At 33.0% G+C, this 14,833-nt stretch overlaps 1 protein-coding gene across 1 annotated transcript in view; it reads left to right on the forward strand.

Moving 5' to 3' along the window:
- The window catches only part of LOC126750218 (serine proteinase stubble), a 79,726-nt gene extending 78,222 nt beyond the window's left edge, over positions 1–1,504 (forward strand). The window contains exon 11 of the mRNA XM_050459766.1: positions 1,069–1,504. Within this exon, the coding sequence (XP_050315723.1) occupies positions 1,069–1,186 (118 nt within the window). The 3' untranslated portion in view covers positions 1,187–1,504. The remainder of the gene's footprint in view (positions 1–1,068) is intronic.
- The last annotated feature ends 13,329 nt before the right edge of the window (positions 1,505–14,833 follow it).

The raw sequence follows: 14,833 nt of genomic DNA on the forward strand, positions 1-14,833 counted from the left end.
GCTAGTGATGGATCTACTTACTAAATACTAGCCTGATATCTTCACACCGGATATCCCTCTTTTAAACATAACTATCTTTTAAACCTTCAGGTCGTTGGTGTTTAAAAGATGAAGAAATCGCAGACGTACAAGATTTAAATAACTTCAAGTTTGCTCAGCGACATTAAAACCGGAGCACTTCATAGAATTTCCAAGGAACTTTGGTAATCCTCAATAAGTCACGACCTATGTGTGTAACACTCTAAGGCGGTCCACGGCACTATTTCTTTTCTATTAGTTCTCCACTATTTCTTTTCTATGATCAACAAATTTACTCAAAAATATAACCAATTTATAGTGATCACTCTTATCTAATGGAGATGTACACTAACACACATATTACGTGTAGAGGCACATTTAGTGATGGATGTGACATAATTATGCTTTCTAGTGAAATAATTGTTTTTTCCTTGCGAAACAAAAGTCACCATATTTCTTCCAAACCTGAAGCATTCACCGTTTCATGAGCAAAATATCTTTTGTAATTTATCAACATAAAATACTCCCTCTACCCGACATATTAAATTTAGAAACTTTTCTGGATAGCTATGCTGAACAATATCATCCAGTCAAGAATTCTACAAATACCCATAAAGAACTAAAAATTAATAAGGCTATTTAACAGTGGTAGTTATTTCAGTATCAATATCAGAACTTAATGGTGTTTCCAGTATTTCTAATCCAATTTCCATCAACTGTAAATAAGCTTTAATTAGCCTTACAATTGCTTGTGATACTAGGAAGTTTTGATAGTTGATTAAGGATTAATTTGGTTTAAGTGGATTATCCAGTATATCAATAACATAAAAACCTTCTTTACCGAAAAAGGTGAATTCCACATAAGAAGTCGTTCTTTAATTACATATAGCTAGAATAGGCAGAAAACTTACTAAGCTCCAATGTCCAAAATATTTACTATATTCAAAATATATACTATAAGAGAAATTTTTCCATTCAAATTTATCTACAAAACTGTAGTTATTGAACTATCAACTAGTATATCTTTATTTATCATTTTAATTTTCGCAGATTTATGCTGGCTGGAGTAATTTCCTGGGGAATAGGATGTGCAGAACCAAATCAACCAGGGGTCTATACTAGGATAAGCGAATTTAGGGAGTGGATCAATCAAATTTTGCAATTTTAGCTTGGGGAGACCATCTGACGAGTGTAAAATATAATGTGATAATTTTATGTTTTTTTTTAGTTGTATAAAAAGACTTTTGTAAATATAATTTATATTATATTTTTTATTTTAAATATATTAAGGTATATAATTTATATCAGTTATTGTTATATAGTTCCCTTGTTGACGTTTCTGTTGTATAATAATTTATTTTTCTATTTAAGTTAAGTTAGTATTTATAAGATAAGTACTCTGTGTTTTTTTTGTTGTAAATAATTTTATAAAAAATGGTGCCTGTAATATTTTTTTATGAAAAAAATATTAAAAAAATATCCTTTGTGGGTGAGTTTTAATAATTAAGTAAAAACACTAAAACTTATGGTCACTGGTATGACTGAGAAAGTATTTTACCAATATCTCAATTACATAACCATCCTGGCACCATTCAAAAAATATATTAAAGATACACAGTATGATAATCATCCCAAGAGCATGCATCATGCAACAACATATTAAAGGTAATTTTCCTCTTTTAATTTAAATCTGTTAGTAATTGTTCTCATTGGGTCGACACTTGTTTAAGGATTTTACGCTAAAACATGCTCAAAAAAACGTGAAAAGAAGTTTTAGCAATACCATCGTATATAAGTTTGGGATTAGATTATCTTCTTAATTTCCTTGAGATTTCTCTCGGCCTTCATTATTCTAGATGGAATTCTCCTTTTTCTTTACAAGTTTATTATTAATGTTTTGAATTATCAGCAAACAGTGGCCTGAAGTGTAGCGCCACTCAATCAAATATGCTTTATTGTCAAAAAATTTTAAAAATTTTGTAGACAAAGCTATACACAAAAAGCAAAACACACAAATATAGAAACCAAAATACAAGTACTAAATAAATATATACAAAACTGGGTACAAAAGACATAAATGTACCTGGTCAAATTTCTTATACTAAATGTAAAAAGTAAGAAAATAGGAAAGTAAATAAAAATAGTAACAAGAAAGTAAAATAAAAAAAGTAACAAAAACAGTCAAAAACATTGATACAATGTTTAAAAAGTCATAAAAAATTTGATAGAAATTCAGCAATACAAAATATTGCTATTCTACATCGTAAAAAATTTAATAATTATACTTGGGTTACCGAACAGATGGAGTGGTCACGTGATCGTTCTGCACCGGAGGTGTGGCCTAGAGCCTCGATAGAGTTCATGACTTGGGGTTTTATTTAATTTTATTAGTCGAGCGGCTTTAGATCATTTTGGTTGAATTTTCTGCTATTCGAATATTTGAACCTTCGAAATATTGAAAAGTTGAGATTGTGTTTATTTTTTTGTTAATTTGTTTGTTAACAAATAATGGCTGACGCGCCACGTACACCCCCATTGTCACCCCCCCAAGAAAAGAGTACGAAAACATTTGACCATTGCTGAAAAGGAAGTGATTATGAATATAAAACATGTGATAACGAGCATCCAGCATACAACGAAGTGCAAAAAGTCCAGTTTACAGCAGAAGCAGCAGGTAATAATAATATTTTTAATATACAGTGTGTCCCAAGATGAGCGAATTTATACGTGAAAATGACAAAAAATGTTGTGGTTAAAATTTACAATTTAAAATTATAAATACCGTTTGGCATCCAGCCCAGCTTGATTAAAAAATAAAATTTAGCATATTATTATTTTTTTAAAATGAAGCTTGCTTTGATACGAACATTTTTGAAATTTTATAAGTAGGTAAAGTGGAGAGTAAAGTAGTAATTCTAGGCAAGATATAAAAAAAGTTTATAAGAAAAGGTTGTTTAGAATGCAAAATTATGCCCGAATACCGCATTTCATAACCACAGATCTACTTTGATTTTTACGTTTTGTGTACCAATGAATTTTTTTATTCATATTTAATTATTAGAGATTGAAATTTGCAATAAAATTTAGCGCTTGGTTCTGATGAACCTTGCCAATTATACCCTAAATGTTTGACCTGGTACGATTACTTAAAAGGATTACCTATCCCTTTTCGGTAAACCCCAATATATTAACAAAACTTTGCATAACAAAGTACTTAAAAGGGATTATTATATCATTACCTGGCACAACCTCAAAATCGGTTTGGACCCATTTTACAGGCGACCGTATTATATTTTAAAAAAAGCTGCTTACAAAGCAAAGATGTACGGTAAAATAATTTAAAATAAGTAGGCATAATTTTCCTCGTCTAAATCTGCCAAGGTTGCATCGATGGGCGGGCCTATATTTCGCGCACATCAGTTACTCCATCTGTTCGGTAATCCGACTATAGCCAGTGCGTGCATGATACTCAAAAATTAATATTAAAAAAAATCATCTATTGCATATAAAACTCTCTCCAGTAAATATGATTTCAAAGCATTGCGAAATCGAGGAAAAGTTGTCAATGATTTAATTTTCAAAGGCAGATGATAGTGCATTTTTTTAGCTCCGTAAAGAATAGAGCTCTTTATTAATTCTGACCTTAAGATCGGCACATAAAGATCATGCTCTGCGCTTCGACGTGGATAATTGCGAGATGGTCTATTGGGAATTTCTGATATATGCTTGCGAACCAAGCAAATAGATTCAAAAATGAATAAAGATGGAAGAGTTAATATTTTAAATCTTTTAAACATTTCTTGGCAGTGAGCTCTCTCCGCTCTCTTGCACAGCATGTGCCCCAGAATGGAAGGGCGTAACGAAGATAGGACTCAAAAAGGGCATAATACACTGTTCTTGATGATGAAAGATTTAATTCCCTGGAAACTGATCTTATGGCAAAACAAGCTGAACTTATTTTTTTAGATAAAACATCGATATGTAATTCCCACTTCAAAGAGCTGTCAACAATAAGTCCCAAAAATTTATCAGATTCAATAACGTCCAAGCTGGTGTTGCTTAGTACAAAGGGTTGGATAGTACCTTTATAAGATAAGACGTTGATTTAATGTTGATAAGGTCTTTAGCAATACTTGCATGAAGTGCAGCAACATCCGGATTGCTCCATGTAAAGCTAGTATCATCGGCAAAGAGACAGATCTTACCGCTAATGTTAAGATGGGCCATATCATTAATAAACAGCAGAAACAGTATTGGGCCTAGAACTGGACCTTGAGGTACCCCACATTCTAGAAGACATCGTCGTATCAACCTTTACAAGCTTACTTCTGTAGCTAAGATAGGACTTAAACCACTCGAGAGGCTTCCTCTGAACCCATAGTGCTGTAATTTGTTGATCAAGATAGTATGGTTTACACAATCAAAAGCCTTGGAGAAATCACAGAAAATAGTTGCTGTTAAATGATGATTGTTTATACTGGAGTAAACACTGTTAAAAAGGGAGAACATAGCATCATTAGTGCATCTATTACTCAAAAAGCCAAATTGATGAGGAGTTAGTATTTTATATTTAAACAGCAATGATAATAGGCTTTTTTTAACCAATCTTTCTATGATCTTCGATAATGTTGGAAGGAAAGTGATTGGACGATAATTTGAAGCTTGCTCTTTATCTCCTCCTTTATGCAAGGGAATAATTATTGCAGTCTTAAGGCAGTTAGAAAAGTCTCCATTTTGAAATGATTTGTTAATTAGATTTCTCAGATGATTTAAGGTGTTTACAACTGTTTCTGACCTGATAGGGAGGAGGTCATATTACAGGTTCGATATTTCAAAGCCGAACTTTCCTCTAGATTCCTTCATTCTTGCGATTATCATCCATCAGAATTTTAGATGAATCTGAAAAAGTATCTACAAATTTATGAAAAAATAAGAACTATTTTAGATATTCCACACTCTCAAAACCTTTAAAAGTCACCATCGAGATATCAACATTGGCCTTCTATTGGTCTGGCCTACATCCGTGTTTTTATTAATTTTTCCTGTATGTACCTTCTCTATAGCGCTTCACAGAATACACGTGAGAACTACTCTTTTTAAATCACCTCCATTAAAATAATAAACAAAATACTAAAAATTTTTTAAACTTAATTTTATTAAAATTTTAATTTAATTTAAATTTTTATAAACTTTTAATTATTAGATTAAGCTAAAAGCCTATCAATAACATTCTGCAATGCAAGTGTATCAAGCATAAGCTTTATTATCTTATAGTATTTCAAGATCATCGGCAAGTATCAAACGACAAGATTCTAAAATGTTAGTTGTGTAATTTCTGACTCTCTTAAAAAGTAAAGCAGTAATATTTGATCCGAGGAAGTTTGGAAAATTTGCCGACCAATTCTACCTCTGGTGCCTAGGCGTCTTAATTTAGCCAATAGTGGTTGGAAATTATCCATATCCGAGGCTTGTTTATTAATTATTAATTACTCTTTACCGAGATTTTAGACATTCAAAATATAAATATTTGTTTGGGCCTTTATTATTTGGTCCTTTACATTACTGTGACAAAATAATGACTGCTGGTTCAATGTGCTTATTATATGATTTATTTTTACTCTTAAAATGCAGGATAAAAACATCGTTATGCTAAATGAAAGGACCTAATAATATGGTGTTTTGCATATGGTAGGCAGCACGAGAGGACTTTGAAATTGGTATCGGTGCTCTCCTCTCCTGATTTCTAGTTTACCAACGAGATATATAGACGATTTGTCGATATAAATTCGATGTTATGAATACTGATAAGTTGAGCCTCAATATATCCCATCCCTCTTAAAATGATCCAAAGTTTCAACACCATAATGATTCCCTGTCTTTTAGGATTGTTTGACTGCATCAGGTAAGGGTATAGGATATACATTTTTGCTGTTGGCCGTCGAACGATCCCACCCTCTGTCTTGGAATAGCTCTAGGCTTTGATGGCCCTCCATATATTATTGCTCATCTTCCACTTAGTTCTTTGTTGAAGGTTGGTTAAGTACTCATTCTTCCAATGTGGCCAAAAATCTTGATAGATCTTCTGAACACGCTGGTAATGGCTTAACCGATTCGTAAAAGTCTCAATACAGTTTTGATCGGAAATAGTCTTTAACGAGTCCTCGATAAGGAAATGGGCGGGTGTTATTAGAACTTGGAGATCAGTTATATCAGAGGTCAAATGAATTAATGCTTGGGTACTAAGAATATCTACTCCTAATAAAACAATTCAAAAGTTAAATGTGAATCTGATGCGACACTTTTTAAATGGTATTGGGGCGGTTTTACCGAACTTTTTCTGATGCCACCGAAATGTAGTGCTCTTGGCGGAATTAATTCACAATTAACATAATTTTCTCTCAAAAAAATTAAAATACTTGCATCCTTGTGCAATTTTTGCAAAGATTAATACATTTCACTCAATTCGCAATGGGCACCGATGAAATTACTACCTTCTCTGATAACAAATATTTACAAGTACCCCTTGGCAATAAAAATCTTTTTATGGCTGTAAGAAATGTCCCACTAGTAAGATCTGTAAATGTGATCTGTAAATGCTCTCAAAATGTACCGCCATTGTAACTAAACAAATAAAGACGCATAAATAAGCCTTTATCATTTGCGTATTTCGATTTGTACTATCCTTTATAAGAAATGCCTTGTAAAATCCAATTTCTAAGGCTTTGAAAGATTTATTGACCAAGGGATTAATAATCTTCCATAAGTTCGAGCCTTAGTAATGTATGTATGTTTAGTGCTTAGAGTCTTTGAGCATTAGAGATCAGATCTTCACAAAATTGGAGAAATGAATGTTGGATATTAAGAGGTACAGCCTCAACCCAGGAAAGCGATAGCTTCTGTGGTGCAGCAAATAATAAGATATTCTCTTTATGCTTATTTCTGAGGCTGGGACTAATGACATGTGATCCATATCTTTATACACCTTGCCTAAATAATTTGACCGTACCCTACCGATTCAATGTAAATAATATCTGTGGAAAGCAATGTTTAATGTGGTGCCCTTGGAATACCCATAGCGGCATTTCTCTCTGTCGTAACTTTAGAATGCGCACCTATTATTTTGAAATTGAATTTTGAAATGCTGGGACGTTGGTCCGTACTGCGTCCGTGATCGGCGTCAAATCTTAGATGCTTCCCCTGTGATCTTTGCAATTCGCGGAAGAGCATTTATTTTCTTCAGAATTATTGTTTTTGAAGCAATTTATGCATAGATTTAACTTAGTTGCTGCAGGTATAAATGTAATGACCTTGCTTACAAAAATAGCAATAAAATTGTTTATTATACAGGGTGTCCCAGCGAAAACGAAACAGAGGTATTTTTTGTATGAAAAAAAATTTTTTTTACAAAAATCTTGAACACGTCGATTTTATTTTCGAGGGGGACAACTTTTCCTTACAAAGGCACCCTCATACCAGTAACCCTCTTCGAGGGGGTGGGATCACCCCTAAAATCTTAAATAGAAAGAGGGGTCGTGTGATACCTTATTTTAAAGGTCTTTTAATTCTCAATATAACTGCCAAATTTGAAGTGGCTAAAATTTTTTATCCAGATATGACAGCTTGTCAAAATTGTAGAAACAGCGAAAATGAAAAAGGTATTTTGAACTCTGTTTTGGATAATATTTTTAAAAGAATAAGGAAGTCCTAATTTCAAAGGGGTCACTTATTAATTAAGAGGCCACCCTAATACCTGGAACCCTTTACGAGGGGTTGAAAGCACCCCTTAAATCTTAAATAGAAAAAGGGATCGTGTCATTCCTTATTTTGAAGGCCTTTTTACTCTAAATTTAAATGGTGACTTCTGAGTGACTGATGGATATCTTGTGGATATAAAAATAGCAAGAAATACAATCTTTACTGCCAGTAAAAGTGGAGAGATAAGAAATACGTACCCTTTTCCTTTTGTGTCTTTTAAATAAAACAAGTTTATTTAAATTACGTCAATTTATTAAATGTTCAAATTGTGCCCCGCCTACTTCCATGCAGGAATACAAGTTTTGCTCAAAACGATGCCTGACGTTTTGTAGAACTTCAGGTGTTATCATCTGACACTCATTTATAATTCTCTGGCGTAAGTCTTCTGCGGTGTCTGGTTGGGTAGCGTAAACTTTTGTTTTTAAATGCCCCCATAAAAAAATCTAATGGGGTTAAATCGGGTGACCTAGCTGGCCATTCCATAAAAGGTCCTCTCCTTCCAATCCAACGATCAGGAAATATCTCATCAAGATATTGCCTCACACCAGCAGCATAAAGTGGAGGCGCTCCGTCTTGTTGGAAAACGACTTGATCATCATCAGAATGATTTCCGCCTTCCATTATTTCTACTATTCTTGGATATACGGCATTTTCCAAGAGATCTCGGTACATTTCTCCATTCAAATTTCCGGGCAGAAAAAATGGACCAACAATGGAGCCGCCCAAGATTCCCGCCCAAACATTTAACTTCTCAGGGAACTGGGTATGAACTTCACGAAACTGGCCCGGATTTGCATTTGACCAGTAGCGGCAGTTATGATGATTTACGTTGCCATTAAGAAAAAAAGTACATTCATCTAAAAAGCAAATGTTGTAAATAAGACGCGGATTAACAGTTCATCATCATATCACTAAGCGATGCACAAAATTGCACTCGTCTGTCAAAATCGTCCTCATTCAGTTCTTGCACCAGATGAATTTTGTAAGCATGGAATTTATTATGCTTAAGTATCCTATGAACACTAATTTTGCTTACTCCTGTACTCGTCGCCAATTTTCTGACACTTATTCCTGGCTCGGCAGGAAGTTGACCTAGGACAGTTATTTGCATTGCTTCATTGACAACAACAGCATTTTGAACCTCACGCTTTTTATTTAAGACACTGCCAGATTCCCTAAATTTAGCAACTATTTCTAGAACGTATTTTCTGTTGACTCGTTTTTCTGGATGAAGGTCATTAAATTCTTGTACCATTCTATTGGCACAATTGTTATGCCGAAAGAAAAACTCTATCATCTCAACCCTCTCTGCAGTAGAATAAACCATTGCTAACAGTGTTTCAACACGTAAAAGACTGGGTAATAATTTAAAACTATTTAAATTAATGCTGCTTTATGAAAAAAGTACCAATGATATTTAGCAAGCTAAATAAATTCTTCAGATACTTGTGTTTGCATTTTATTTGGTATTTTGTTTTTATTTATGATATGCTGATAAGGTGTAATAACAATAATATTAACAATACTAATAAATTTTTAATCATGTTTGAATGATCCAATAAAAAAAATTGTAAGAAAGGGTTTCAGGCATAAAGGTTTATTTAAAGCATTTTTTCCAGAATTTTATTTGGCTTTCATATCCAGAAGAAATCCATCAGTCACTCAGAAGTCACCATTAAAATTTAAAGTGAAAACGCTTTCAACATAAGGTATAACACGATCTCTCTTTCTGTTTAAGATTTAAGGGGTGCTTTCAACCCCTCGCAAAGGATCCCACTTCTTTTTAGTTTCAAATTCTCACTTTGTTGATACAAATGAATAACTAAAGTATGCCAACTATCTGTGGGATGTTTAAGGCCCTTAAGATAACGCACATGACGCTGCAGTTGGTCTAAGAGAAGTCGTAAAGTTTCAATTTTTGTCTTTCCTGACTTTTGATTAAATAGCAATTTTAAATTATGGCTAACCGTTATACGTTTGAATATTTATTTTGAAATCTGTTGCAAAAAAAATCTCAGGCAACTATATAATTATCATAGGCTTCGTAATTCTCAATAGTCCTTTTTACCGAACCCACCAAACACCCTTTAAGAGACCTTAATTTAATGCTATTTTGTTTGGGGTTTAACGTCTTCATGAATTAAAGCCTTAAAAGTGTTGTGAAACTGTGACCAATTCTCTAGCAAATCATCAAAGATAGATAAATTTTTTGTTTGAAGTTAATACGATCGCGGACCACAGTAGGTCGAGGTAAAACATTTGAAATTGCTTCCTGAACTGATTCTGTAACAGTACAATTCATCTTTTAGCTTTAGCAACCGACTAAAAAAACTCCGCTTCAAATGCCTGCCTCTCCTTGATTTTCTGTGATTTTTTGACTTCCTGTGATTTTTAGCCTTTGAGCTACTTATGTCCAAGATTTTCAAATCGATGGAAACTTCATCAAAATCATTATAAGTTTTACCGATCTTTTCTATGAAAACCTGTAGCTTCTCCGTTGTCTTGAAATCAGGGTCAAAATCCGCAACGAATCTCGTAAAACCAGACAGCTTTGATTTATAAGAATCTCTATACAAAAATATTAATTACTTACTACACTTACTTACTTTACAAGTTATGCAAAACGTGCTATCATTTGACGTCTCTCTTACTTTACTTTCTCTATGCTCTGAAATTAATATCGGCGCTCTCCTCTCATGATTTCTAGTTCGCCAATGAGAGCATAGATCAGCCTAATAAGGCCATATTTGGAAGTTCTTTATTTGCGGTATTCTCAGAAGTTGAGGAGCGTGATCTTCTGATATTAGTTAAACGTGGAGTAAAATGATTTGTCGTTAAAAATTCAAGGCTATGCATTTTAAGGTAAGTTGGTACTTAACAATATTAACAATAATGTTCCTAATAGTTTATACAGAGATTCGTTAAGCCTTGATGGAAAATCTATTTGCGGCATTTATTTAAACTTTAACTACAAAATCTATCGTGCCTGGAAAAATACCTGGAACCGTTGACTGGACTGGCGAACAAATAATACTTTTTCTCTTTTAGATTTCTCAATGGAGAGCCCTTAAGGTAGGTATAGCCTGTTATGCAAATATCTCATTTGAAAGGATTTACTGGCCGTTTCGCAGATCCCAGTATAGCAAGGAAGTCCGCGGTCTCGTTTCCCTGAGCCTAAGTGGGCAGGCATACAGAAAAGCTAAATCCTGTAGCCCACCTTCACCACTCCCTCCAGGATCTTTATGCACTGCAGTACGAGCTTGAAGCTCAATTTTCAGCCGTAATAGTCTTAATGGTTGGCCGGCTGTCCGAGCAGATTAATACGACTGTATTGCAGTGTCTGCAATTAATGATTGTCGGAATTTGCCGAATTTTATTATTGCGAAGTCGTTAACCTGAAAGACAGTAACTTGCTCCTCTAGCGAGTGTGCCTTGGTATATGACGCCTCACCACAGAACCTTGCACCAACTCTGTAGTTCATTCTGAAGGCATCTGTGTACTGGATGGTCCGCCTGATTAGCAACGTAGGCTGATTGTCCTGCCACATCTCTCTGATTCCGAAGAAATAAACAATTTTGTACACGTTCCATATGAAACATTTCTGATTGATTTAGAAATGTTTAAATATAGTATAAGAATCACTACTAAATCACTACATAATAGTTATGATGTAGAGTGGAAATTTAAAGACTATTCAGATTCAGTAAGTATAAGAAACGTATTGTTATTATCAGAATAACACGCTACAACTTGTGAATATAATTCTAGTCATTCCAGATTCTTCCGTTCAAAAGGTTTCAAAAAAACTTAATACAACTTGCCTTACTGCTTAAAGCTTAGCCTTAAACTTAGCCTTTATTTTCTATTCTAACTTTCTTTCTTTAAAATTATATTGATAAGTTTTAATGTTATATCACACAGGTTGCTTTTTTAACATAGATACTGTACGTCTTTTTGCATTTTGTACTGGCGGAGCGATAGAGGACGTGTTTGTGTTTTTGTCTTATTGGAGTTTTTAATAAAGATAGTTGATTGAAATTTAACACAGATAGAAACTAGGATGAAGCAGCTTCGCAAATTTTGTATTATCGGGAAGTAAGGAGGGAAAATGGTTTTTGTTTAAATATTAAATTTTGACTTTTGACAGAAATACTACACCCAAGGTGGTCCCACAAATGGAGAGCACTTACTTAAGATAAACTTACTTTATATTTTAATTGTTAATGATATTATAATTTTCTTTTTGAAAAGTCATTATTCAATGTGTGATTATGATCTAAAATTTTGGAGAGCAATCGAAAGTTTTCATTATCAAAAGCGTCTTCAGAAGGAAATTGTTTATCGTATCGGTATAAAAAACAAAGTTAATTTAAACGTCAGGTTTCATCATAGATTTTCGTGATAAACCTAAACTAATTCAAATAAATTATCTTAGCATCGATCAACAATGATTTAGATGTAATTAAGTAAATAAGTATTACTGTGTAATAGTGTCGTCACCATTTTCTCGGGTTCATAACGATTCCTTTAGAATATTTTAAAAGGTCCTTTAGAGATCCTTTCCCTCTTCTGTTCTTTTTATCAAAAGTTTGTTCTATCAACGTTCGTGAATTTTTTAGTGTATAAATAAATGTTGCACTTGACAACATTCTTACAAAAGTACGAAGAAAGTGGTTACAGATGTTACCCAGGTCCTTAAAGAAACGTGATCGTCAGATGGTCCTCGCAAACATCAATAGAAAGGAAGTAAAATTAACCAAACACGCAGTTTACATAGCAGATTTCAAGATGGGGATTCTCGAGAGAAGATGCATAAATTAGTGAAAGCGACTCGGATGACGATGGCGGTTTTGTTCTCACACCGTTCTCCTTTAGCATCGGGGACATTCTCGTTTGATTTAATTTTTACTTTTTTTTTAATTGAAATTTTAATCTGAATGAGTCATGGAAAAGGAAAATGTGCTTGATTTTTCTAATTCCCCTTTCTTTGAAGGAAAAAATGGTCATTTCCCTTATAACTAGAACACGCATCAGTGGCAAGGACAAAAAATGACTCGTATGCCCATAAACCGCAAAATATGCATAAATTAGTGAAAGCGTGCCCAATTATGGTGATTCCCACGATATTTTTTTTGCGATTTTATGTTTACGGACGTTAACTACTATAATTAGTTTGATCCTAAAAAAAATAGTTCAATTGTTATTTGAATTAGGAGCAGTAAAATTTTTTAAAACTTCAATTTTTTAAAACTATATTGGAAATTTGACAGTAATGGTTTTTGATACAATTTTAGTCCAAAGAAAAGAGAAAATATTTATTCAAAATATTTTATTTATATTTATTCTAGTTCTAAAGCTTCCTTCTGGTTCCAGCAAAGACTCTTAAAATAGTCTATATGACTGCTAAATAAGTTAACCAATTCTATTTTTTATAAAATTTTATATTATGATAAACTCTACTTATTGAAATAGATAGCAATTTTCAAACCTTAGTATTTGACAGAAAAAGTAACCAACATCTAGCGTCATCAACCTAAGACTAAGTAGATATCAAACGAAGGATACGTAAAGCACGCTTGCATGTTTTGCCAATCTATACTTGGACATGTCTTCTGTTGCAATTTTTTAGTGCAAATTATTTGATTTTTATCACACTCGCATGACATAGTTCTTCCTACTTCTGAGTTAATGTGCTTTACATTAAATTATATTTTATGAAGATTCATTTAATTTTTTTTATCAAGCTCAGCAATATGAGCGTATTCTCTAGATAAACTCCTCATCTAGACTAAAATGTTTATTTCCTTTTATGTTAAATTTCAACCCAGAGAAAGTGTTATCTAATGCACATAGTGCCATAATATTTTACTTCATGTTAATAATACCATTTATAATACTTTTTTAGTAGAATGCAAGGAGCATTCTATTAAAAAATATTTATATTCGAAGTTATATCTTTTACAAGTACTTGCCATAAGCAATTAAAAGGTCAAGTCTCCAAGAAATTTTTAACGCCTTCTCTAGTGAAAGCTCAGTTCAAATTTAAAATTATTCTTCTTTTTAAAATCTGTAACAGCTATTGTTGAAAACGAGAGTAATGTAAAAACTTACTAAGCAATGAACAATCATATCTTAATATCAATAACTCAAATCATAACTTTTAAAGATTTCTACAGAATATTTTCCTCAAAACCATCTTCGGCAAATTTTTCTCACTGGCTTTTCAAAGTCTCATTAACACTACATTTTTGAATTTTCTAAAGTATATTTTCCTTAAGACCATTATTTGCCAAAATCTTCGTCATTGGATTTTCGGAATCTCCTTTCCGACTCTAAATTTGATTCTTTGTGTAGTAGATCCAGCTCTAGTTTAGAAATATTAATCTCCTATTAATAATTTACCGAGAGTTTGATAGATTCAAGCCAGGATATATCATTGTTTAACATTATCCCAGTCATTTCGTAATTATATTCGGTTATTGTATTTCTATAATAAGAGGAAACTCTCTTTTCATTAGACATGGTCATAAAGTAATATTACCTTTATTCCATTCATAGAGGGATCTTGGACGCTTAACTTTTTGTAAACTGGTATTCTAACGTGTGAATGCACGCATTATTTATCATCGGGTGAACCAAAGTTACTTTTGACCATGCAATGCAATGCTGATTGTGGAAAAATCGATTATCTAGAATTACAACTTTAGTGTACTAAGTTATACAATTTATCTTTAGCAACTTCGGTCTGAAAGGTTATTGGTTAATCGGCAATTTATGACCAGCAGTTGGAGTAGCTTGTCAATGACGATGGTCTTAAGAAAAATATTAAAAAGAATGAGATAAGTACTCTTTTAATTATGCTGGACTATTATAAAAGTTCCGTTTTCGGAATCCTACGAATATCTTTATTTTGCTTCTAACTTTAGTAAACCTAGGACTAAGAGTGATTTCAAAAATCGTTCAAATATTGGAAATTGATCCTCAATTGAAACATTTTTCTTTTAATCCTTTTCTTTCTTTGCGACACTTCGATCTCTTTATCCACCAAAATACATTTAC

Source organism: Anthonomus grandis, chromosome 2 (assembly GCF_022605725.1).
Source record: "Anthonomus grandis grandis chromosome 2, icAntGran1.3, whole genome shotgun sequence".
NCBI lineage: Eukaryota > Metazoa > Arthropoda > Insecta > Coleoptera > Curculionidae > Anthonomus > Anthonomus grandis.